General features: G+C 56.4%; 1 protein-coding gene across 1 annotated transcript; it reads left to right on the plus strand.

Moving 5' to 3' along the window:
• Nucleotides 1-14,476: 14,476 nt before the first annotated feature.
• LOC144675292 (caveolin-2-like) lies at nt 14,477-17,603 on the plus strand. The gene is made up of 3 exons (XM_078536152.1): nt 14,477-14,838; nt 16,763-16,950; nt 17,427-17,603. Exons 1-3 carry the CDS (start codon nt 14,689-14,691, stop codon nt 17,575-17,577), a joined length of 489 nt encoding a protein of 162 aa, XP_078392278.1. The 5' UTR covers nt 14,477-14,688; the 3' UTR covers nt 17,578-17,603.
• Nucleotides 17,604-26,232: the final 8,629 nt, after the last annotated feature.

Here is a 26,232-nt window from a genome sequence, read left to right on the forward strand (position 1 = left end):
TCTAATCCCACTCAACCCCTCACTCCCCACACCCTTTAATATCCCACCCAGTCTAATCCCACTCTCCCCCTCACTCCCCACAACCTTTAATATCCCACCCAGTCTAATCCCACCTCCCCCTCACTTCCCACACCCTTTAATATCCCACCCAGTCTAATCCCACCCTCCCCCTCACTCCCCGCACCCTTTAATATCCCACCCAGTCTAATCCCACCCTCCCCCTCACTCCCGGCACCCTTTAATATCCCACCCAGTCTAATCCCGCCCTCTCCGTCACTCCCCGCAACCTTTAATATCCCACCAACTCTAACCCCATACTCCCCCTCACTCCCCACAGCCTTTAATATCCCACCCAGTCTAATCCCACTCTCCCCCTCACTCCCCACACCCTTTAATATCCCAATAAGTCTAATCGCACCCTCCCCCTCACTCCCGGCACCCTTTAATATCCCACCCAGTCTAATCCCACTCGTTCCCTCACTCCCCGCACCCTTTAATATCCCACCCAGTCTAATCCCACTCTCCCCCTCACTCCCCGCACCGTTTAATATCCCACCCAGTCTAATCCCACCTCCCGCTCACTCCCCGCACCGTTTAATATCCCATCCAGTCTAATCCCACCCTCCGACTCACTCTCCGCACCCTTTAATAACCCACCCAGTCTAATCCCACTCTCCCCCTCACCCCCCGCACCCGTTCATATCCCACCCACTCTAACCCCATTCTCCCCCTTACGCGCTGCACCCATTAATAACCGACCCAGTCAAATCCCACTCACCCCCTCACTCTTTAATATCCCATCCAGTCTAATCCCTCTCTCCCCCCTCACTCCCTGTAACCTTTAATCCCCCATCCAGTCTAATCCCACTATTCCCCTCACGCCCTGCAACATTTAACATCCCATCCAGTCTAATCCCACTCTCCCCCTCACTCTCCGCAACCTTTAATATCCCACCCAGTCTAATCCCACTCTCCCCCTCACTCTCCGCACCCTTAAATATCCCACCCAATCTAATCCAACTCTCCCCCTCACTCCCCACACCCTTTAATATCCCACCCAGTGTAATCCCACTCTCCCCCTCACTCCCCACACCCTTTAATATCCCACCCAGTGTAATCCCGCTCACCCTTTAATATCCCACCCAGTCTAATCCCACTCTCCCCCTCACTCCCCATACCCTTTAATATCCACTCAGTCTAAACCCACTCTCCCCCTCACTCCCCACACCATTTAATATTCCACCCAGTCTAATCCAACTCTCCCCCTCACTCCCCGCACTCTTTAATATCCCTCCCACTGTAATCCAACTCTCCCCCGCACTCCCCGCACCCTTTAATATCCCACCCAGTCTAATCCCACTCTCCCCCTCACTCCCCGCACCCTTTAATATCCCACCCAGTCTAATCCCACTCTCCCCCTCACTCCCCACACCCTTTAATATCCACTCAGTCTAAACCCACTCTCCCCCTCACTCCACACACCATTTAATATTCCACCCAGTCTAATCCCACTCTTCCCCTCACTCCCCGCACTCTTTAATATCCCTCCCACTCTAATCCAACTCTCCCCCGCACTCCCCGCACCCTTTAATATCCCACCCAGTCTAATCCCACTCTCCGCACCCTTAAATATCCCACCCAATCTAATCCAACTCTCCCCCTCACTCCCCGCACCGTTTAATATCCCACCCAGTCTAATCCCACTCTCCCCCTCACTCCCCGCACCCTTTAATATCCCACCCAGTCTAATCCCACTCTCCCCCTCACTCCCCGCACCCTTTAATATCCCACCCGGTCTAATCCCGCTCTCCCCCTCACTCCCCGCACCCTTTAATATCCCACCCAGTGTAATCCCGCTCTCCCTCTCACTCCCCCCACCCTTTAATATCCCACCCAGTCTAATCCCACTCTCCCCCTCACTTCCCGCACCCTTTAATATCCCACACAGTCAAATTCCACTCTCCCCCTCACTCCCCGCACCCTTTAATATCCCACCCAGTCTAATCCCACTCTCCCCCTCACTCCCCGCACCCGTTCATATCCCACCCACTCTAACCCCATTCTCCCCCTTACGCGCTGCACCCATTAATATCCGACCCAGTCAAATCCCACTCACCCCCTCACCCTTTAATATCCCACCCAGTCTAATCCCTCTCTCCCCCCTCACTCCCTGTAACCTTTAATCCCCCATCCAGTCTAATCCCACTATTCCCCTCACGCCCTGCAACATTTAACATCCCACCCAGTGTAATCCCGCTCTCCCTCTCACTCCCCCCACCCTTTAATATCCCACCCAGTCTAATCCCGCTCTCCCTCTCACTCCCCCCACCCTTTAATATCCCACCCAGTCTAATCCCACTCTCCCCCTCACTTCCCGCACCCTTTAATATCCCACCCAGTCAAATTCCACTCTCCCCCTCACTCCCCACATCCTTTAATATCCACTCAGTCTAAACCCACTCTCCCCCTCACTCCCCACACCATTTAATATTCCACCCAGTCTAATCCCACTCTCCCACTCACTCCCCGCACTCTTTAATATCCCTCCCACTCTAATCCAACTCTCCCCCGCACTCCCCGCACCCTTTAATATCCCACCCAGTCTAATCGCACTCTCCCCCTCACTCCCCGCACCCTTTAATATCCCACCCACTCTAATCCCACTCTCCCCCTTACACCCTACACCCTTTAATATCCCACCCAGTCTAATCCCACTCTCCCACTCACTCCCCGCCCCCTTTAATATCCCACCCAGTCTAATCTCACTCTACCCCTCACTCCCCGCAGCCTTTAATATCTCACCCAGTCTAATCCCATTCCCCCCTCACTCCCCACACCCTTTAATATTCCACCCAGTCTAATCCCACTCTCCCCCTCACTCCCCGCACCCTTTAATATCCCACCCAGTCTAATCCCACTCTCCCCCTCACTCCCTGCACCCTTTAATATCCCACCCAGTCTAATCCCACTCTCCCCCTCACTCCCCGCACCCTTTAATATCACACCTAGTCTAATCCCACCCTCTCCCTCACTCCCCGCACCCTTTAATATCCCACCCAGTCTAATCCCACTCAACCCCTCACTCCCCACACCCTTTAATATCCCACCCAGTCTAATCCCACTCTCCCCCTCACTCCCCACAACCTTTAATATCCCACCCAGTCTAATCCCACCTCCCCCTCACTTCCCACACCCTTTAATATCCCACCTAGTCTAATCCCACCCTCCCCCTCACTCCCCGCACCCTTTAATATCCCACCCAGTCTAATCCCACCCTCCCCCTCACTCCCGGCACCCTTTAATATCCCACCCAGTCTAATCCCGCCCTCTCCCTCACTCCCCGCACCCTTTAATATCCCACCAACTCTAACCCCATACTCCCCCTCACTCCCCACAGCCTTTAATATCCCACCCAGTCTAATCCCACTCTCCCCCTCACTCCCCACACCCTTTAATATCCCAATAAGTCTAATCGCACCCTCCCCCTCACTCCCGGCACCCTTTAATATCCCACCCAGTCTAATCCCACTCGTTCCCTCACTCCCCGCACCCTTTAATATCCCACCCAGTCTAATCCCACTCTCCCCCTCACTCCCCGCACCGTTTAATATCCCACCCAGTCTAATCCCACCTCCCGCTCACTCCCCGCACCGTTTAATATCCCATCCAGTCTAATCCCACCCTCCGACTCACTCTCCGCACCCTTTAATAACCCACCCAGTCTAATCCAACTCTCCCCCTCACTCCCCGCACCCTTTAATATCCCACCCACTCTAACCCCATTCTCCCCCTCACTCCCCGCACCCTTTAGTATCCCACCCACTCTAATCCCATTCTCCCCCTCACTCCCTGAACCCTTTAATTTCCCACCCAGTCAATTCCCACTCACCCTTTCACCCTTTAATATCCCATCCAGTCTAATCCCACTCTCACCCTCATTCCCCGCACCCTTTACTATCCCACCCAGTCAAATTCCACTCTCCCCCTCACTCCCCACACCCTTTAATATCCACTCAGTCTATACCCACTCTCCCCCTCACTCCCCACACCATTTAATATTCCACCCAGTCTAATCCCACTCTCCCCCTCACTCCCCGCACTCTTTAATATCCCTCCCACTCTAATCCAACTCTCCCCTGCACTCCCCGCACCCTTTAATATCCCACCCAGTCTAATCCCACTCTCCCCCTCACTCTCCGCACCCTTAAATATCCCACCCAATCTAATCCAACTCTCCCCCTCACTCCCCGCACCGTTTAATATCCCACCCAGTCTAATCCCACTCTCCCTCTCACTCCCTGCACCCTTTAATATCCCACCCAGTGTAATCCCACTCTCCCCCTCACTCCCCGCACCCCTTTCATATCCCACCCAGTCAAATTCCACTCTCCCCCTCACTCCCCACACCCTTTAATATCCACTCAGTCTAAACCCACTCTCCCCCTCACTCCCCACACCATTTAATATTCCACCCAGTCTAATCCCACTCTCCCCCTCACTCCCCGCACTCTTTAATATCCCTCCCACTCTAATCCAACTCTCCCCCGCACTCCCCGCACCCTTTAATATCCCACCCAGTCTAATCGCACTCTCCCCCTCACTCCCCGCACCCTTTAATATCCCACCCACTCTAATCCCACTCTCCCCCTCACACCCTACACCCTTTAATATCCCACCCAGTCTAATCTCACTCTACCCCTCACTCCCCGCATCCTTTAATATCCCACCCAGTCTAATCCCACTCTCCCTCTCACTCCCCCCACCTTTAATATCCCACCCAGTCTAATCCCACTCTCCCCCTCACTCCCCACACCCTTTAATATCCCACCCAGTCAAATTCCACTCTCCCCCTCACTCCCCACACCCTTTAATATCCACTCAGTCTAAACCCACTCTCCCCCTCACTCCCCACACCATTTAATATTCCACCCAGTCTAATCCCACTCTCCCCCTCACTCCCCGCACTCTTTAATATCCCTCCCACTCTAATCCAACTCTCCCCCGCACTCCCCGCACCCTTTAATATCCCACCCAGTCTAATCGCACTCTCCCCCTCACTCCCCGCACCCTTTAATATCCCACCCACTCTAATCCCACTCTCCCCCTCACACCCTACACCCTTTAATATCCCACCCAGTCTAATCTCACTCTACCCCTCACTCCCCGCATCCTTTAATATCCCACCCAGTCTAATCCCACTCTCCCTCTCACTCCCCCCACCCTTTAATATCCCACCCAGTCTAATCCCACTCTCCCCCTCACTCCCCACACCCTTTAATATCCCACCCAGTCAAATTCCACTCTCCCCCTCACTCCCCACACCCTTTAATATCCACTCAGTCTAAACCCACTCTCCCCCTCACTCCCCACACCATTTAATATTCCACCCAGTCTAATCCCACTCTCCCCCTCACTCCCCGCACTCTTTAATATCCCTCCCACTCTAATCCAACTCTCCCCCGCACTCCCCGCACCCTTTAATATCCCACCCAGTCTAATCGTACTCTCCCCCTCACTCCCCGCACCCTTTAATATCCCACCCACTCTAATCCCACTCTCCCCCTCACACTCTACAGCCTTTAATATCCCACCCAGTCTAATCCCACTCTCCCACTCACTCCCCACACCCTTTAATATCCCACCCAGTCTAATCCCACTCTCCCCCTCACTCCCCGCACCCTTTAATATCCCACCCAGTCTAATCTCACTCTCCCCCTCACTCCCTGCACTCTTTAATATCCCACCCAGTCTAATCCCACCCTCTCCCTCACTCCCCGCACCCTTTAATATCCCACCCACTCTAACCCCATTCTCCCCCTCACTCCCCGCACCCTTTAATATCCCACCCACTCTAATCCCATTCTCCCCCTCACTCCCTGCACCCTTTAATTTCCCACCCAGTCAATTCCCACTCACTCCGTCACCCTTTAATATCCCATCCAGTCTAATCCCACTCTCCCCCTCATTCCCCGCACCCTTTAATATCCCACCCAGTCTAATCCCCCACTCCCCCCTCACTCCCCGCACCCTTTTATATCCCACCCAGTCTAATCCCACTCTCCCCCTCACTCTCCGCACCCTTAAATATCCCACCCAATCTAATCCAACTCTCCCCCTCACTCCCCGCACCGTTTAATATCCCACCCAGTCTAATCCCACTCTCCCTCTCACTCCCTGCACCCTTTAATATCCCACCCAGTGTAATCCCGCTCTCCCTCTCACTCCCCGCACTCTTTAATATCCCTCCCACTCTAATCCAACTCTCCCCCGCACTCCCCGCACCCTTTAATATCCCACCCAGTCTAATCGCACTCTCCCCCTCACTCCCCGCACCCTTTAATATCCCACCCACTCTAATCCCACTCTCCCCCTCACACCCTACACCCTTTAATATCCCACCCAGTCTAATCTCACTCTACCCCTCACTCCCCGCATCCTTTAATATCCCACCCAGTCTAATCCCACTCTCCCTCTCACTCCCCCCACCCTTTAATATCCCACCCAGTCTAATCCCACTCTCCCCCTCACTCCCCACACCCTTTAATATCCCACCCAGTCAAATTCCACTCTCCCCCTCACTCCCCACACCCTTTAATATCCACTCAGTCTAAACCCACTCTCCCCCTCACTCCCCACACCATTTAATATTCCACCCAGTCTAATCCCACTCTCCCCCTCACTCCCCGCACTCTTTAATATCCCTCCCACTCTAATCCAACTCTCCCCCGCACTCCCCGCACCCTTTAATATCCCACCCAGTCTAATCGCACTCTCCCCCTCACTCCCCGCACCCTTTAATATCCCACCCACTCTAATCCCACTCTCCCCCTCACACCCTACACCCTTTAATATCCCACCCAGTCTAATCTCACTCTACCCCTCACTCCCCGCATCCTTTAATATCCCACCCAGTCTAATCCCACTCTCCCTCTCACTCCCCCCACCCTTTAATATCCCACCCAGTCTAATCCCACTCTCCCCCTCACTCCCCACACCCTTTAATATCCCACCCAGTCAAATTCCACTCTCCCCCTCACTCCCCACACCCTTTAATATCCACTCAGTCTAAACCCACTCTCCCCCTCACTCCCCACACCATTTAATATTCCACCCAGTCTAATCCCACTCTCCCCCTCACTCCCCGCACTCTTTAATATCCCTCCCACTCTAATCCAACTCTCCCCCGCACTCCCCGCACCCTTTAATATCCCACCCAGTCTAATCGCACTCTCCCCCTCACTCCCCGCACCCTTTAATATTCCACCCACTCTAATCCCACTCTCCCCCTCACACTCTACAGCCTTTAATATCCCACCCAGTCTAATCCCACTCTCCCACTCACTCCCCACACCCTTTAATATCCCACCCAGTCTAATCCCACTCTCCCCCTCACTCCCCGCACCCTTTAATATCCCACCCAGTCTAATCTCACTCTCCCCCTCACTCCCTGCACTCTTTAATATCCCACCCAGTCTAATCCCACCCTCTCCCTCACTCCCCGCACCCTTTAATATCCCACCCACTCTAACCCCATTCTCCCCCTCACTCCCCGCACCCTTTAATATCCCACCCACTCTAATCCCATTCTCCCCCTCACTCCCTGCACCCTTTAATTTCCCACCCAGTCAATTCCCACTCACTCCGTCACCCTTTAATATCCCATCCAGTCTAATCCCACTCTCCCCCTCATTCCCCGCACCCTTTAATATCCCACCCAGTCTAATCCCACACTCCCCCCTCACTCCCCGCACCCTTTTATATCCGACCCAGTCTAATCCCACTCTCCCCCCTCACTCCCCGCACCCTTTAATATCCCACCCAGTCTAATCCCACTCTCCCCCCTCACTCCCTGTAACCTTTAATCCCCCATCCAGTCTAATCCCCCTCTCCCCCTCACTCCCCGCACCCTTAAATATCCCACCCAGTCTAATCCCACTCTCCCCCTACTCCCCGCACCCTTTAATATCCCACCCAGTCTAATCCCACTCACCCCCTCACTCCCCACACCCTTTAATATCCCACCCAGTCTAATCCCACTCTGCCCCTCGCTCCCCACACCCTTTGATATCTCTCCAAGTCTAATCCCACCCTCCCTCTCACTCCCCGCACTCTTTAATATCCCACCCAGTCAAATCCCACTCACCCCCTCACCCTTTAATATCCCACCCAGTCTGATCCCACTCTCCCACTCACTCCCCGCACCCTTTAATATCCCACCCAGTCTAATCTCACTCTACCCCTCACTCCCCGCACCCTTTAATATCCCACCCAGTCTAATCCCACTCTCCCCCTCACTCCCCACACCCTTTAATATCCCACCCAGTCTAATCCCACTCTCCCACTCACTCCCCGCACCCTTTAATATCCCACCCAGTCTAACCTCACTCTACCCCTCACTCCCCGCACCCTTTAATGTCCCACGCAGTCTAATCCCACTCTCCCCCTCACTCCCCTCACCCTTTAATATCCCAACCGGTCTAATCCCACACTGCCCCTCACTCCCCGCACCCTTTAATAACCCACCTAGTCTAATCCCATTCTCCCGTCACTCCCCGCACCCTTTAATATCCCGCCCTGTCTAATCCCACTATCCCCCTCACTACCCGCACCCTTTAATAGCCCACCCAGTCATTCCCCCTCTCCCCCTCACTCCCCACACCCTTTAATATCCCACCCAGTCTAATCCCACTCTCCCCCTCACTCCCCGCACCCTTTAATATCTCACCCAGTCTAATCCTACTCTCCCCACACTCCCCGCACCCTTTAATATCCCACCCAGTCTAATCCCACTCTCCCCCTCATCCCCACACACTTTAATATCCCACCCAGTCTAATCCCACTCTCCCCCTCATCCCCACACCCTTTAATATCCCACCCAGTCTTACCCCACTCTCCCCCTCACTCCCCTCATCCTTTAATATCCCACGCAGTCTAATCCCACTCTCCTCCTCACTCCCCACACCATTTAATAACCCATCCAGTCTCATCCCACTCTCCCCCTCATTCCCCGCACCCTTTAATATCCCACACAGTCTAATCCCTCTCTCCCCCTCACTGCCTGCAACCTTTAATATCCCACCCAGTCTAATCCCACTCTCCCCCTTCCCTCCCTGTAACCTTTAATACCCCATCCAGTCTAATCCCACTATTCCCCTCACGCCCTGCAACATTTATCATCCCATCCAGTCTAATCCCACTCTCCCCCTCACTCCCCGCACCCTTTAATATCACACCCAGTCTAATCCCACTCTCCCCCTCACTCCCCTCACCCTTTAATATCCCACGCAGTCTAATCCCACTCTCCCCCTCACTCCCCACACCATTTAATATCCCACCCAGTCTAATCCCACTCTCCCCCTCACTCCCCACACCCTTTAATATCCCACCCAGTCTAATCCCACTCTCCCCCTCACTCCCCGCACCCTTTAATATCACACCCAGTCTAATCCCACTCTCCCCCTCACTCCCCTCACCCTTTAATATCCCACCCAGTCTATTCCCACTCTCCCCGCACCCTTTAATATCCCACCCAGTCTAATGCCACTCTCCCCCTCACTCCCCGCACCCTTTAATATCCCACCCAGTCTAATCCCACCCTCCCCCTCACTCCCCGCACCCTTGAATATCCCACCCAGTCTAATCCCACCCTCCCCCTCACTCCCCGCACCCTTTAATATCCCACCCAGTCTAATCCCACTCTCCCCCTCACTCCCTGCACCCTTTAATATCCCACCCAGTCTAATCCCACTCTCCCCCTCACTCCCCGCACTGTTTAATATCCCACCCAGTCTAATCCCACTCTCCCCCTCACTCCCCGCACCCTTTAATATCCCACCCAGCCTAATCGCACTCTCCCTCTCACACCCCACACCCTTTAATATCCCACCCAGTCTAATCCCACTCTCCCCCTCACTCCCCACACCCTTTAATATCCCACCCATCTAATCCTACTCTCCCCACACTCCCCGCACCCTTTAATATCCCACCCAGTCTAATCCCACTCTCCCCCTCACTCCCCACACCCTTTAATATCCCACCCATCTAATCCTACTCTCCCCACACTCCCCGCACCCTTTAATATCCCACCCAGTCTAATCCCACTCTCCCCCTCACTCCCCACAGCCTTTAATATCCCACCCAGTCTAATCCCACTCTCCCCCTCACTCCCCACACCCTTTAATATCCCACCCAGTCTAATCCCACTCTCCCCCTTACTCCCCGCACCCTTTAATATCCCACCCAGTCTAATCCCACTCTCCCCGCACCCTTTAATATCCCACCCAGTCTAGTGCCACTCTCCCCCTCACTCCCTGCACCCTTGAATATCCCACCCAGTCTAATCCCACCCTCCCCCTCACTCCCCGCACCCTTTACCATCCCACCCAGTCTAATCCCACTCTCCCCCTCACTCCCCGCTCCCTTTACCATCCCACGCAGTGAGACTGCTGAGTTTCCTGCCACAATGATCACACTTTGAAACAACCTCCTTCATTGTCTGCGGAGTGCTTTGGGATGTTTCAGGTGGTGAAATCTGCTGGAGGAATGGTCGCTGTTGCTTAGACAGTCCAATGGACATCAACTGGCTGCTGGCTGTCAGTAGCACTAACCCAGAGTCAGCTAGCTACACTGTGAAGCATCCCCCTCTCTGCCGCCTGTTTGCAGTTGAACGTGTAGCGCCAGGCACTGAACATGCTGAGCCGCGAGGAAGCGTGCAGGGAGGCTCTGTACACTGATATCAGTCTGCCCACAGGGCGGCGAGGGACACTGCAGTGAGAATCACCCTCTTTCTGCCGGGCTGGGACAGACCTGCGAGAGTTTCAACTGAACATCTCCAGGCGCCTCCCGAACTCCACTCGTTGCACAATCTCTTCCAACTGGTGGCAACTTTCACGTTTCATTATGTTCTCATTTGTCACGGGGTATTAAGAGCCATGGAACCAAGGTGGGTAAATGGAGTTAAGACTGACTGTTCCAGGGGCTCAACACTCTCTCTCCTCCTCCTCCTCCTCGTCGTTTCCTACCTCAGCTCACCCTGCCATAAACTGTGAGGAACGCCAGAGGGCAGCGCTTCCCCATTTAACTGACCAGTGCTGTCAGCGGCAGCAACAACAGTTTGGGTGCATTCTGCAACCTTAACAGGGTTGGACGTCACCCAAAAACACCAATAAATCCGGGAGACAATAGGACAGGTGATCAACAGCTCTTAAAGGAGGACAGAGAGGCGGAGAGGTTTAATGGGGGGCAATTCCAGAGCTTCGGGACCCCAGGAAGCTGAAGGCACGGTGGCCAATGGCGGAGCGATGGGAATCGGGGGATGGTCAAGAGGCCGGAATTGGAGCAGCGCAGAGAACTCAGAGGGTTGTAGGATGTTACAGAGATAGGGAAGGTTGTAGGGGCTGGGGGAGGTTACAGAGATAGGGAGGGTTGTAAGGGCTGGAGGAGGTTACAGAGATAGGGAGGGGTGTAGGGGGCTGGAGGGGGTTACAGAGATAGGGAGGGTTGTAGAGGCTGGAGGAGGTTACAGAGATAGGGAGGGGTGTAGGGGGCTGGAGGGGGTTACAGAGATAGGGAGGGTTGTAGAGGCTGGAGGAGGTTACAGAGATAGGGAGGGTTGTAGGGGTTGGAGGAGGTTACAGAGAGAGGGAGGGTTGTAGGGGCTGGAGGAGGTTACAGAGATAGGGAGGGGTGTAGGGGCTGGAGGAGGTTACAGAGAGAGGGAGGGTTGTAGGGGCTGGAGGGGGTTACAGAGATAGGGAGGGTTGTAGGGGCTGGAGGAGGTTACAGAGATAGGGAGGGGTGTAGGGGCTGGAGGAGGTTACAGAGATAGGGAGGGTTGTAGGGACTGGAGGAGGTTACAGAGATAGGGAGGGGTGTAGGGGCTGGAGGAGGCTACAGAGATGGGGGGGGTAGGGACTGGAGGAGGTTACAGAGATAGGGAGGGTTGTAGGGGCTGGAGGAGGTTACAGAGATAGGGAGGGGTGTAGGGGCTGGAGGAAGTTACAGAGCTAGGGAGGGTTGTAGGGGCTGGAGGAGATTACAGAGATAGGGAGGGGTGTAGGGGCTGGAGGAGGTTACAGAGATAGGGAGGGTTGTAGGGACTGGAGGAGGTTACAGAGATAGGGGTGTAGGGGCTGGAGAAGGTTACAGAGATAGGGAGGGGTGTAGGGGCTGGAGGAGGTTACAGAGATAGGGAGGGGTGTAGGGGCTGGAGGAGGTTACAGAGATAGGGAGGGTTGTAGGGGCTAGAGGAGGTTACAGAGATAGGGAGGGTTGTAGGGGCTGGAGGAGGTTACAGAGATAGGGAGGGTTGTAGGGACTGGAGGAGGTTACAGAGATAGGGAGGGTTGTAGGGGCTGGAGGAGGTTACAGAGATAGGGAGGGGTGTAGGGGCTGGAGGAGGTTACAGGGATAGGGAGGGGTGTAGGGGCTGGAGGAGGTTACAGAGATAGGGAGGGTTGTAGGGGCTAGAGGAGGTTACAGAGATAGGGAGGGTTGTAGGGGCTGGAGGAGGTTACAGAGATAGGGAGGGGTGTAGGGGCTGGAGGAGGTTACAGAGATAGGGAGGGTTGTAGGGGCTGGAGGGGGTTACAGAGATAGGGAGGGTTGTAGGGGTTGGGGGAGGTTATGGAGATAGGGAGGGTTGTAGGGGCTGGAGGAGGTTACAGAGATAGGGAGGGGTGTAGGGGCTGGAGGGGGTTACAGAGATAGGGAGGGGTGTAGGGGCTGGAGGAGGTTACAGAGATAGGGAGGGGTGTAGGGGCTGGAGGGGGTTACAGAGATAGGGAGGGGTGTAGGGGCTGGAGGAGGTTACAGAGATAGGGAGGGGTGTAGGGGCTGGAGGAGGTTACAGAGATAGGGAGGGGTGTAGGGGCTGGAGGAGGTTACAGAGATAGGGAGGGGTGTAGGGGCTGGAGGAGGTTACAGAGATAGGGAGGGGTGTAGGGGCTGGAGGAGGTTACAGAGATAGGGAGGGTTGTAGGGGCTGGAGGGGGTTACAGAGATAGGGAGGGGTGTAGGGGCTGGAGGAGGTTACAGAGATAGGGAGGGTTGTAGGGGCTGGAGGGGGTTACAGAGATAGGGAGGGTTGTAGGGGCTGGAGGGGGTTACAGAGATAGGGAGGGGTATAGGGGCTGGAGGAGGTTACAGAGATAGGGAGGGTTGTAGGGGCTGGAGGAGGTTACAGAGATAGGGAGGGGTGTAGGGGCTGGAGGAGGTTACAGAGATAGGGAGGGGTGTAGGGGCTGGAGGAGGTTACAGAGATAGGGAGGGGTGTAGGGGCTGGAGGGGGTTACAGAGATAGGGAGGGATGTAGGGGTTGGGGGAGGTTATGGAGATAGGTGTGAGCCCATGTAAAGATTTGAAAACAAGGATGAGAAGTTTAAAACGAAGGGATCGTTTGACCGGGAGCCAGTGTGGGTCACTGAGTACCCGGGGCGATGGGTTGTCAGTTCACAAAGTTATCAAGAACTCTCCTGCCTCGGAATAATAAGGGGATAGAACATGGGAAACCGGCTGTGTGTTGGAATAGTTGAGTCTGGAGGTGACAAAGATGTGGGTGATGGTTCCAGCAGCAGATGAGCTGAGGCAGGAGTGGAATCGAGTGAAGTTACAGAGGTGGAAAAAAAGACGGTCTTAGTAGTGGCGCAATATATAGGGTCGAAAGCACGTCTCAGGATCGTACGTGACAGCAAGTTTGCAAAGAGCGTGGTTCAGTGTCAGACAGATACCTGGGAGAGGGAGACAGTCGGTGTCTCCGGACCGGTGATGCTCCCAGACTCTGACCGACCTGCTGGGAGAAGGGCAGGGGGAACACGGGCTGGGCTGGCATCTTCATTCTTTCCTCGCTCCCGGCTCTGGGTCGTCCTCAAGGTGTGTGCCCTCTCAGTGTAGATGGGGCACGGGTCCCCAGGGGTCTGAGTCAGCAGGAGGGTTGGCCTTGTTATCAAAAAGACAAACGAAATGAAAATTTGCAGCACCGAGCCTTAACGTTTGCTCACATGCACCGTCCCCCATCCCTCCCAATCACTCTCCCAGTCTCGGCTTCTCTTCACTGCCTCTCTGTCCCTCTGCTTCTCTCTCTCAGTCCGATGTTCCCCTGCGCCTGCTGCCCTTGTCCTTCTCGGTGGTCGTGGTCAGGTGTTTGGCAGGATCTTTTCGACGAAGCCCCTAGTGAGTTGTAGGAGTGCAGCCTGTCCGAGGGTACCCGCTGCAGCCACCCTTGTGCAGCAGTGAGGGGGGGGGAAGAGTGAATACCAAGGGCAGTGGTTTATCCTCCCCCCCCCCCCCCAACTTTGACCTGGACGGTGTCGAGCTTCTCGAGTGTTGTTGGAGCTGCAACTCACCCAGACAGGTGGAGAGTGTTCTCCAGACCTGTTGCTCCTGGAGCCGGTCTGAGGGGGGTGGTGGGTCAGGAGATGGGGATTGGATCAGAGGGTGAAGTGTCTCAGAGTCCCTTTAAACGGCGGCCTCATCTGTGTCAGCAAAACATTGGGATGAATTGAATCTGACTCTCAGAATAGAACAAGTTCATTCCATTCCAGAGAGGGGGGAGAGACAAACAGAGAGAGAGAGAGAGAGTGTGGGGTGAAACTAGTTGAAGCACCAGACCCAAGTTTTATTTAAATATCACAGTTAAAAGGTTTTGGTGTTCTTTAGGCCCTTGTCTTTAGATAGGGTTTGTTCGGAGTCATGAAGAACGAGGATTATACAATGGTCGATCTGGAGGAGCACACTCCTGATCGTGAAGCCAGCAGAGAACTGACACCGGAACCCACACAACACAGCGGCTCCCCTGAGCAGGAGAACAGAGACCCAAAGGGGATGAATCAGTACCTCAAGGTATTTTAAGCAGCAGGCTCTTTATACCCGGGCAGTTAGCGCCAGGATTCGGGAGGAGAGGAGACGAGGGGGAACTGTCCCAACGTGGGATACTGAAATGTCCAGGGAGACTCAGCGCTGAGACTGGTGCAAAAGATTGAGATTGTGGTGGGGGGGGTCAGGGGTGTGGAAAGGATGGCCAACTGCAGTGCCTGAGGATTAACCCGGGGATCTGTGTGGATCACACACGTGGATCTGCGCGGATCACACACGTGGATCTGCGTGGATCACACTTGGGGATCTGTGTGGATCACACCTGGGGATCTGCGTGGATCACACTTGGGGATCTGCGTGGATCACACATGGGGATCTGCATGGATCACACCTGGGGATCTGTGTGGGTCATACACAGGGATCTGTGTGGATCACACCTGGGGAGAATCAAACATGGGGATCTGTGTGGATCACACCTGGGGATCTGCGTGGATCACACATGGGGATCTGCGTGGATCGCACATGGGGATCTGCGTGGATCATACATGGGGATCTGTGTGGATCACACCTGGGGAGAATCAAACATGGGGATCTGTGTGGATCACACCTGGGGATCTGTGTGGATCACACATGGGGATCTGCGTGGATCATACCTGGGGATCTGTGTGGATCACACCTGGGGATCTGCGTGGATCATACAGGGGGATCTGTGTGGATCACACATGGGGATCTGTGTGGATCACACCTGGGGATCTGCGTGGATCACACACGGGGATCTGCGTGGATCATACAGGGGGATCTGTGTGGATCACACCTGGGGATCTGTGTGGATCACACCTGGGGATCTGCGTGGATCATACAGGGGGATCTGTGTGGATCACACATGGGGATCTGTGTGGATCACACCTGGGGATCTGCATGGATCACACACGGGGATCTGTGTGGATCACACCTGGGGAGAATCAAACATGGGGATCTGTGTGGATCACACCTGGGGATCTGCGTGGATCACACATGGGGATCTGCGTGGATCGCACATGGGGATCTGTGTGGATCGCACCTGGGGATCTGTGTGCATCACACCTGGGGATCTGCGTGGATCATACAGGGGGATCTGTGTGGATCACACTTGGGGATCTGTGTGGATCACACCTGGGGATCTGTGTGGATCACACCTGGGGATCTGCGTGGATCATACACGGGGATCTGCGTGGATCATACACGGGGATATGCGTGGATCACACATGGGGATCTGTGTGGATCACACACGGTGATCTGTGTGGATCACACCTGGGGGTCTGCGTGGATCACGCACGGGGATCTGTGTGGATCACACCTGGGGAGGATCATACACGTGGATCTGCGTGGATCACACCTGGGGATCTGTGTGGATCATACACAGGAATCTGTGTGGATCACACCTGGGGATGATCATACACCTGGGGTTCTGCATGGATCACACCTGGGGGTCTGTGTGGATCACACCTGGGGATCTGCGTGGATCATACACAGGGATCTGTGTGGATCACACCTGGGGAGGATCACACCTGGGGATCTGTGTGGATCACACCTGGGGATCTGTGTGGATCGCACACGGGGATCTGCGCAGATTGCACCCAGGGATCTGCGTAGATCACACCTGGAGATCTGCGTGGATCACACATGTGGATCTGTGTGGATCACACATGGGGAGGCAGGGGAAAGTGGAGAGCGAGGAGATGATGGAGGGGGTGGAATGCGGGAGAGGAATGGGGTAGGGAGAGGTTCAGGGAGGGGATGAGGGAGGGGGTTGGAATGCGGGAGAGGAATGGGGTAGGGAGAGGTTCAGAGAGGGGATGAGGGAGGGGGTTGGAATGCGGGAGAGGGATGGGGTAAGGAAGGTGGAGAGGGCAATGCACGGGGCCTGTGCTGAGAACACTGGATCTGGGAATTGTCTCCATCATTCCTGCAGGTGGATTTCCCCGAGGTTATTGCTGAACCTGCCACTGCTCACAGTTTCGACAAGGTCTGGGCCTCCAGTAATGTCTCCTTCGAAGTCTGCAAACTCTGGACTTATAGGATCATCTCACTGCTCTGTGCCATCCCCGCCTCCATTCTCACCGGCTGTCTCTTCTCCTTGGTCACTTGTCTGCACATATGGTGAGTGTTAATGCCCCACGGGGCAGGGGACACCAGGGGAAGGGACCACGGTGCAGGGGACACCAGGGGAAGGGCCCACGGTGCAGGGGACACCAGGGGAAGGGCCCACGGTGCAGGGGACACCAGGGGAAGGGCCCACGGTGCGGGGGACACCAGGGGAAGGGCTCACGGTGCAGGGGACACCAGGGGAAGGGCCCACGGTGCAGGGGACACCAGGGGAAGGGCTCACGGTGCAGGGGACACCAGGGGAAGGGCCCACGGTGCAGGGGACACCAGGGGAAGGGCCCACGGGGACGGGGACGGGCTCACAGTGCAGGGGACACCAGGGGAAGGGCCCACGGTGGAAGTTTGCAGGTTTTGGGATTTCAGGAAGTCTCGGAAGGAGCGATTGCTGAAGGGTTGGGGGATGTGTGAGTTGCTGGGTCCGTGGAGAAGCTGCTAGGCCATGGGCTGAAGTTCCTGTTTCTTGTTCCTAGGTGCCTGATACCCTGTGTGAGGATCTGTCTCCTCTGTCGGCCTACCTGTCAGAAGGCTTGCCACAGCCTGACGGACATCATCGTCAGTCCGCTCTGCTCCAGCATGGGGCGCTGCTTCCAGAGAGCTCACCTGCACGTGGCCAGATACTAGGAGTCTTCCCAACACAGAGAGTCACCCCAGGCACCAACCACTCCACTCCCCCAGGCCCCAACCACTCCACTCCCCCAGGCCCCAACCACTCCCCCCAGGCCCCAACCACTCCACATCCCCCAGGCCCCAACCACTCCCCCCAGGCCCCAACCACTCCACTCCCCCAGGCCCCAACCACTCCCCCCAGGCCCACAATCACTCCACTCCCCCAGGCCTCATCCACTCCACTCCCCCAGGCCCCAACCACTCCCCTCAGGCCCCAACCACTCCACTCCCCCAGGCCCCAACCACTCCCCCCAGGCCCACAATCACTCCACTCCCCCAGGCCTCAACCACTCCACTCCCCCAGGCCCCAACCACTCCCCTCAGGTCCCAACCACTCCACTCCCCGAGGCCCCAACCACTCCCCCCAGGCCCCAACCACTCCCCCCAGGCCCCAACCACTCCACTCAAGCCCCAACCACTCCACTCCCCCAGGCCCCAACCACTCCACTCCCCCAGGCCCCAACCACTCCCCCCAGGCCCCAACCACTCCACTCCCCCAGGCCCCAACCACTCCACTCCCCCAGGCCCACAATCAGTCCACTCCCCCAGGCCCCAACCACTCCCCCAGGCCCCAACCACTCCCCCCAGGCCCACAATCACTCCACTCCCCCAGGCCCCAACCACTCCCCCAGGCCCCAACCACTCCCCCAGGCCCCAACCACTCCCCCCAGGCCCACAACCACTCCACTCCCCCAGGCCCCAACCACTCCCCCAGGCCCCAACCACTCCCCCAGGCCCCAACCACTTCCCCCAGGCCCACAATCACTCCACTCCCCCAGGCCCCAACCGCTCCCCCAGGCCCCAACCACTCCCCCCAGGCCCACAACCACTCCACTCCCCCAGGCCCCAATTACTCCACTCCCCCAGGCCCCAACCACTCCTTCCAGGCCCCAGCCACTCCACTCCCCCAGGCCCCAATCACTCCACTCCCCCAGGCCCACATGCACTCCCCCCAAGCCCCAGCCACTCCCCCAGGCCCCAACAACTCCCCCAGGCCCCAACCGCTCCACTCCCCCAGGCCCCAACCGCTCCACTCCCCCAGGCCCCAACCACTCCCCCAGGTCCCAATCACTCCCCCAGGTCCCAACCACTCCCCCCAGGCCCACAATCACTCCACTCCCCCAGGCCCCAACCACTCCCCCAGGCCCCAACCACTCCCCCCAGGCCCACAACCACTCCACTCCCCCAGGCCCCAACCACTCCCCCAGGCCCCAACCACTCCCCCAGGCCCCAACCACTCCCCCAGGCCCCAACCACTTCCCCCAGGCCCACAATCACTCCACTCCCCCAGGCCCCAACCACTCCCCCAGGCCCCAACCACTCCCCCCAGGCCCACAACCACTCCACTCCCCCAGGCCCCAATCACTCCACTCCCCCAGGCCCACATGCACTCCCCCCAAGCCCCAGCCACTCCCCCGGGCCCCAACAACTCCCCCAGGCCCCAACCGCTCCACTCCCCCAGGCCCCAACAACTCCCCCAGGCCCCAACCGCTCCACTCCCCCAGGCCCCAACCACTCCCCCAGGTCCCAATCACTCCCCCAGGTCCCAATCACTCTCGCAGGCCCCAACCACTCCCCCAGGCCCACACCCACTCCCCAGGCCCCAACTACTCTCCCAGGCCCACACCCACTCCCCAGGCCCCAACTACTCTCCCAGGCCCACACCCACTCCCCAGGCCCCAACCACTCCCCCAGGCCCACACCCACTCCCCAGGCCCCAACCACTCCCCCAGGCCCACACCCACTCCCCAGGCCCCAACTACTCTCCCAGGCCCACACCCACTCCCCAGGCCCCAACTACTCTCCCAGGCCCACACCCACTCCCCCAGTCCCCAACCACTCTTGCAGGCCCCAGCCACTCTCGCAGGCCCCAACCACTCCCCCAGGACCCAACCACTCCCCCAGGACCCAACCACTCCCCCAGGCCCACACCCTCTCCCCCAGGCCCACACCCTCTCCCCCAGGCCCACACCCCCTCCCCCAGGTCCACACCCCCTCCCCCAGGTCCACACCCTCTCCCCCAGGCCCACACCCCCTTCCCCAGGCCCACACCCACACCCCCAGGCCCACCCCACTCCTGCTTTCTAGGACCCCCATTCCTTCTCCCAGCCTCGAACCACATAAGGGCCGCCAATGATATTATAGTTTGCCCCCCTTCTTCTCCTCCCTCCCCCCTCCTTGTCCCCCACAGCCTGCCTGGGCTCACATGTGGGTCACAGGGGGAACCGAAGAGAGTCAGGAGATGAGTTGGCGGGGGTGCGGGGCTGGGGGTGGAGTTACGGGGCGGAGGCAGCAATCGCTGCACAGGAGGGGAAGGGAAACCAGTACCGGGCTAGCAAGAGTCTCTCTAATTCAATATTGGGAAGACAAAAAGCCACCTTCTGCAATCCCCCTCAAACCTCCGGTTGACAGATTCCCCATCTCCATTCTTCTCCCTGGTAACTGTCTGGCTGTGAACCAGACTCTTCACAACCTGAGCCCATGGTCGCTCCCATCCACCTTCACTCTCGAACACCGCCCAGCTCCACCCAGTCTCAGCTCATCCGGCTGCTCAAACCCTAGCCCAGCGCCCTCGCTACCTCCACACTCGACTATCCCCACACACTCCCACATTCCACACTCCCTAAACTTCAGCTCATCAGCAACTTTGCTGCACCCCCCCCCCCAGTGTCCCAACTCACACCGAGTCCCGTTCACCCGTCACCCCCCCCACCTGTGCTCGCTGACCCAAATTGGCTCCCGGTCCGGCAACACCTCCATTTTCAAATTCACACCCTCGTTTTCAAATCCTTCCATGGCCTCCTCACTCCCCTATCTGTAACCTCCTCCAGTCCCTATACCCCTCCCTATCTCTGTAACCTCCTCCAGTCCCTATACCCCTCCCTATCTCTGGAACCTCCTCCAGCCCCTACAGCCCTCCCTATCTCTGTAACCTCCTCCAGCCCCTACAACCCTCCCTATCTCTGTAACCTCCTCCAGCCCCTACAACCCTCCCTATCTCTGTAACCTCCTCCAACCCCTACAACCCTCCCTATCTCTGTAACCTCCTCCAGCCCCTACAACCCTCCGAGATCTCTGCGCTCCTCCAATTCCGGCCTCCCATCGCTCCGCCATTGGCGGCCGGGCCTTCAGCTGCCTGGGGAGCCCTAAGCTCTGGAATTCCCTCCCTAAACCTCTTCACCTCTCTCTCTCTCTCCCTCTCCTCCTTTCAGATGCTCCTTTAAACCGACCTCTTGGACCGAGCTTTGGGCCACCTGTCCCTGACATCTCCCTGTGTGTCTCAGTGACTGATGTTGTTGATAACACTCCTGTAAATGCCTTGTGATGTTTTACTGTGTTAATGGAGCCGTATGCATACAAGTTGTTTTTATTAAAAATGGTAGGCAATCAAACAATTATTAAATAATCTTCTGGATTATCTTTGAATTGTGTGTAACGTCAGGGATTGTAGAATCCACAGTTACTGTGAGGGAAGTATAAACAGGGACGAATAGAGAATAATTTATTTCTGACAACATTGAATATCAGGTACACTGGCTGGGATTCTGCCCGTGTGTTCATTACACCCGGACTCCCTCTGGTTACCCATCGGACTCTCTCCGGATACCCACCGGTCTCTGTATGGTTACCCAACGGACTCCCTCCGGATACCCATCGGACTCTGTATGATTACCCATCGGACTCCCTCCAGATACCCATCAGACTCTGTAAGATTACCCACCGGACTCTGTATGGTTACCCATCGGACTCTGTATGGTTACCCATCGGACTCTGTATGTTTACCCACCGGACTCTGTATGGTTACCCATCGGACTCCTTCCAGATACCCATCGGACTCTGTATGGTTACCCATCGGACTCCCTCCAGATACCCATCGGACTCTGTATGGTTACCCATCGGATTCCCTCTTGTTACCCATCGGACTCTGTATGGTTACCCATCGGACACCCTCTTGTTACCCATCGGACTCTGTATGGTTACCCATCGGACTCTGTATGGTTACCCATCGGACTCCCTCTGGATACCCATCGGATTCCCTCTTGTTACCCATCGGACTCTGTATGGTTACCCATCGGACTCCCTCCGGATACCCATCGGACTCTGTACGGTTACCCATCGGATTCCCTCTTGTTACCCATCGGACTCCCCCTGGTTACCCATCGGACTCTGTATGGTTACCCACCGGACTCCCTCTGGATACCCATCGGACTCTGTATGGTTACCCATCGGACTCTGTATGGTTACCCACCGGACTCCCTCTGGATACCCATCGGACTCTGTATGGTTACCCATCGGACTCCCTCCGGATACCCATCGGACTCTGTATGGTTACCCATCGGACTCTGTATGGTTACCCATCGGACTCTGTATGGTTACCCATCGGACTCCCTCTTGTTACCCATCGGACTCTGTATGGTGACCCATCGGACTCTATGGTTACCCATTGGACCCCCTCCGGATACCCATTGGACTCAGTATGGTGACCCATCGGACTCTGTATGGTTACCCATCGGACTCTGTATGGTTACCCATCGGACTCTGTATGGTTACCCATCGGACTCCCTCTGGATACCCATCGGACTCTGTACGGTTACCCATCGGACTCTGTACGGTTACCCATCGGACTCCCTCCGATTACCCATCGGACTCCTTCCGGTTACCCATCGGACTCCCTCCGGTTATCCATCGGACACCCTCCGGATACCCATCGGACTCTGTATGGTTACCCATCGGACTCCCCCTGGATACCCATCGGACTTTGTATGGTTACCCATCGGACTCCCTCCGGTTACCCATCGGACTCCCTCCGGTTACCCATCGGACACCCTCCGGATACCCATCGGACTCTGTATGGTTACCCATCGGACTCCCTCCGGTTACCCATCGGACACCCTCCGGTTACCCATCGGACACCCTCCGGATACCCATCGGACTCTGTATGGTTACCCATCGAACTCCCTCCGGTTACCCATCGGACTCCCTCCGGTTACCCATCGGACTCCCTCCGGTTACCCATCGGACTCTGTATGGTTACCCATCAGACACCCTCCGGATACCCATCGGACACCCTCCGGATACCCATCGGACTCTGTATGGTTACCCATCGGACTCCCTCCGGATACCCATCAGACTCTGTATGGTTACCCATCGGACTCTGTATGGTTACCCATCGGACTCTGTATGGTTACCCATCGGACTCCCTCTTGTTACCCATCGGACTCTGTATGGTTACCCATCGGACTCCCTCTTGTTACCCATCGGACTCTGTATGGTGACCCATCGGACTCTATGGTTACCCATTGGACTCAGTATGGTGACCCATCGGACTCCCTCTTGTTACCCATCGGACTCTGTATGGTGACCCATTGGACTCTATGGTTACCCATCGGACTCCCTCCGGATACACGTCGGACTCTGTACGGTTACCCACCGGACTCCCTCTGGATACCCATCGGACTCTGTATGGTTACCCATCGGACTCCCTCCGGATACCCATCGGACTCTGTATGGTTACCCATCGGACTCTGTATGGTTACCCATCGGACTCTGTATGGTTACCCATCGGACTCTGTATGGTTACCCATCGGACTCTGTATGGTTACCCATCGGACTCCCTCTGGATACCCATCGGACTCCCTCTGGATACCCATCGGACTCTGTACGGTTACCCATCGGACTCTGTACGGTTACCCATCGGACTCCCTCCGGTTACCCATCGGACTCCCTCCGGTTACCCATCGGACTCCCTCCGGTTACCCATCGGACACCCTCCGGATACCCATCGGACGTATGGTTACCCATCGGACTCCCCCTGGATACCCATCGGACTCTGTATGGTTACCCATCGGACTCCCTCCGGTTACCCATCGGACTCCCTCCGGTTACCCATCGGACTCCCTCCGGTTACCCATCGGACACCCTCCGGATACCCATCGGACTCTGTATGGTTACCCATCGGACTCCCTCCGGTTACCCATCGGACACCCTCCGGATACCCATCGGACTCTGTATGGTTACCCATCGGACTCCTTCCAGATACCCATCGGACTCTGTATGGTTACCCATCGGACTCCCTCCAGATACCCATCGGACTCTGTATGGTTACCCATCGGATTCCCTCTTGTTACCCATCGGACTCTGTATGGTTACCCATCGGACTCTGTATGGTTACCCATCGGATTCCCTCTTGTTACCCATCGGACTCTGTATGGTTACCCATCGGACTCTGTATGGTTACCCATCGGACTCCCTCTGGATACCCATCGGATTCCCTCTTGTTACCCATCGGACTCTGTATGGTTACCCATCAGACTCCCTCCGGATACCCATCGGACTCTGTACGGTTACCCATCGGATTCCCTCTTGTTACCCATCGGACTCCCCCTGGTTACCCCTCGGACTCTGTATGGTTACCCACCGGACTCCCTCTGGATACCCATCGGACTCTGTATGGTTACCCATCGGACTCTGTATGGTTACCCACCGGACTCCCTCTGGATACCCATCGGACTCTGTATGGTTACCCATCGGACTCCCTCCGGATACCCATCGGACTCTGTATGGTTACCCATCGGACTCTGTATGGTTACCCATCGGACTCTGTATGGTTACCCATCGGACTCTGTATGGTTACCCATCGGACTCTGTATGGTTACCCACCGGACTCCCTCTGGATACCCATCGGACTCTGTATGGTTACCCATCGGACTCTGTATGGTTACCCACCGGACTCCCTCTGGATACCCATCGGACTCTGTATGGTTACCCATCGGACTCCCTCCGGATACCCATCGGACTCTGTATGGTTACCCATCGGACTCTGTATGGTTACCCATCGGACTCCCTCTTGTTACCCATCGGACTCTGTATGGTGACCCATGGGACTCTATGGTTACCCATTGGACCCCCTCCGGATACCCATTGGACTCAGTATGGTGACCCATCGGACTCTGTATGGTTACCCATCGGACTCTGTATGGTTACCCATCGGACTCTGTATGGTTACCCATCGGACTCTGTATGGTTACCCATCGGACTCCCTCTGGATACCCATCGGACTCTGTACGGTTACCCATCGGACTCTGTACGGTTACCCATTGGACTCTGTACGGTTACCCATCGGACTCCCTCCGGTTACCCATCGGACTCCCTCCGGTTACCCATCGGACTCCCTCCGGTTATCCATCGGACACCCTCCGGATACCCATCTGACTCTGTATGGTTACCCATCGGACTCCCCCTGGATACCCATCGGACTTTGTATGGTTACCCATCGGACTCCCTCCGGTTACCCATTGGACTCCCTCCGGTTACCCATCGGACTCCCTCCGGATACCCATCGGACTCTGTATGGTTACCCACCGGACTCCCTCCGGATACCCATCGGACTCTGTATGGTTACCCATCGGACTCTGTATGGTTACCCATCGGACTCTGTATGGTTACCCATCGGACTCCCTCTTGTTACCCATCGGACTCTGTATGGTGACCCATCGGACTCTATGGTTACCCATTGGACCCCCTCCGGATACCCATTGGACTCAGTATGGTGACCCATCGGACTCTGTATGGTTACCCATCGGACTCTGTATGGTTACCCATCGGACTCTGTATGGTTACCCATCGGACTCTGTATGGTTACCCATCGGACTCCCTCTGGATACCCATCGGACTCCCTCTGGATACCCATCGGACTCTGTACGGTTACCCATCGGACTCTGTACGGTTACCCATTGGACTCTGTACGGTTACCCATCGGACTCCCTCCGGTTACCCATCGGACTCCCTCCGGTTACCCATCGGACTCCCTCCGGTTATCCATCGGACACCCTCCGGATACCCATCTGACTCTGTATGGTTACCCATCGGACTCCCCCTGGATACCCATCGGACTTTGTATGGTTACCCATCGGACTCCCTCCGGTTACCCATCGGACTCCCTCCGGTTACCCATCGGACTCCCTCCGGATACCCATCGGACTCTGTATGGTTACCCATCGGACTCTGTATGGTTACCCATCGGACTCCCTCCGGTTACCCATCGGACACCCTCCGGATACCCATCGGACTCTGTATGGTTACCCATCGATCTCCCTCCGGTTACCCATCGGACTCCCTCCGGTTACCCATCGGACTCCCTCCGGTTACCCATCGGACTCTGTATGGTTACCCATCGGACTCCCTCCGGATACCCATCGGACTCTGTATGGTTACCCATCGGACTCTGTATGTTTACCCATCGGACTCTGTATGGTTACCCATCGGACTCCCTCTTGTTACCCATCGGACTCTGTATGGTGACCCATCGGACTCCCTCTTGTTACCCATCGGACTCTGTATGGTGACCCATCGGACTCTATGGTTACCCATCAGACTCCCTCCGGATACCCATCGGACTCTGTACGGTTACCCACCGGACTCCCTCTGGATACCCATCGGACTCTGTATGGTTACCCACCGGACTCCCTCTGGATACCCATCGGACTCTGTATGGTTACCCATCGGACTCTGTATGGTTACCCATCGGACTCTGTATGGTTACCCATCGGACTCTGTATGGTTACCCATCGGACTCCCTCTTGTTACCCATCGGACTCTGTATGGTGACCC

This window comes from Cetorhinus maximus, unplaced genomic scaffold (assembly GCF_964194155.1).
Source record: "Cetorhinus maximus unplaced genomic scaffold, sCetMax3.hap1.1 HAP1_SCAFFOLD_936, whole genome shotgun sequence".
NCBI lineage: Eukaryota > Metazoa > Chordata > Chondrichthyes > Lamniformes > Cetorhinidae > Cetorhinus > Cetorhinus maximus.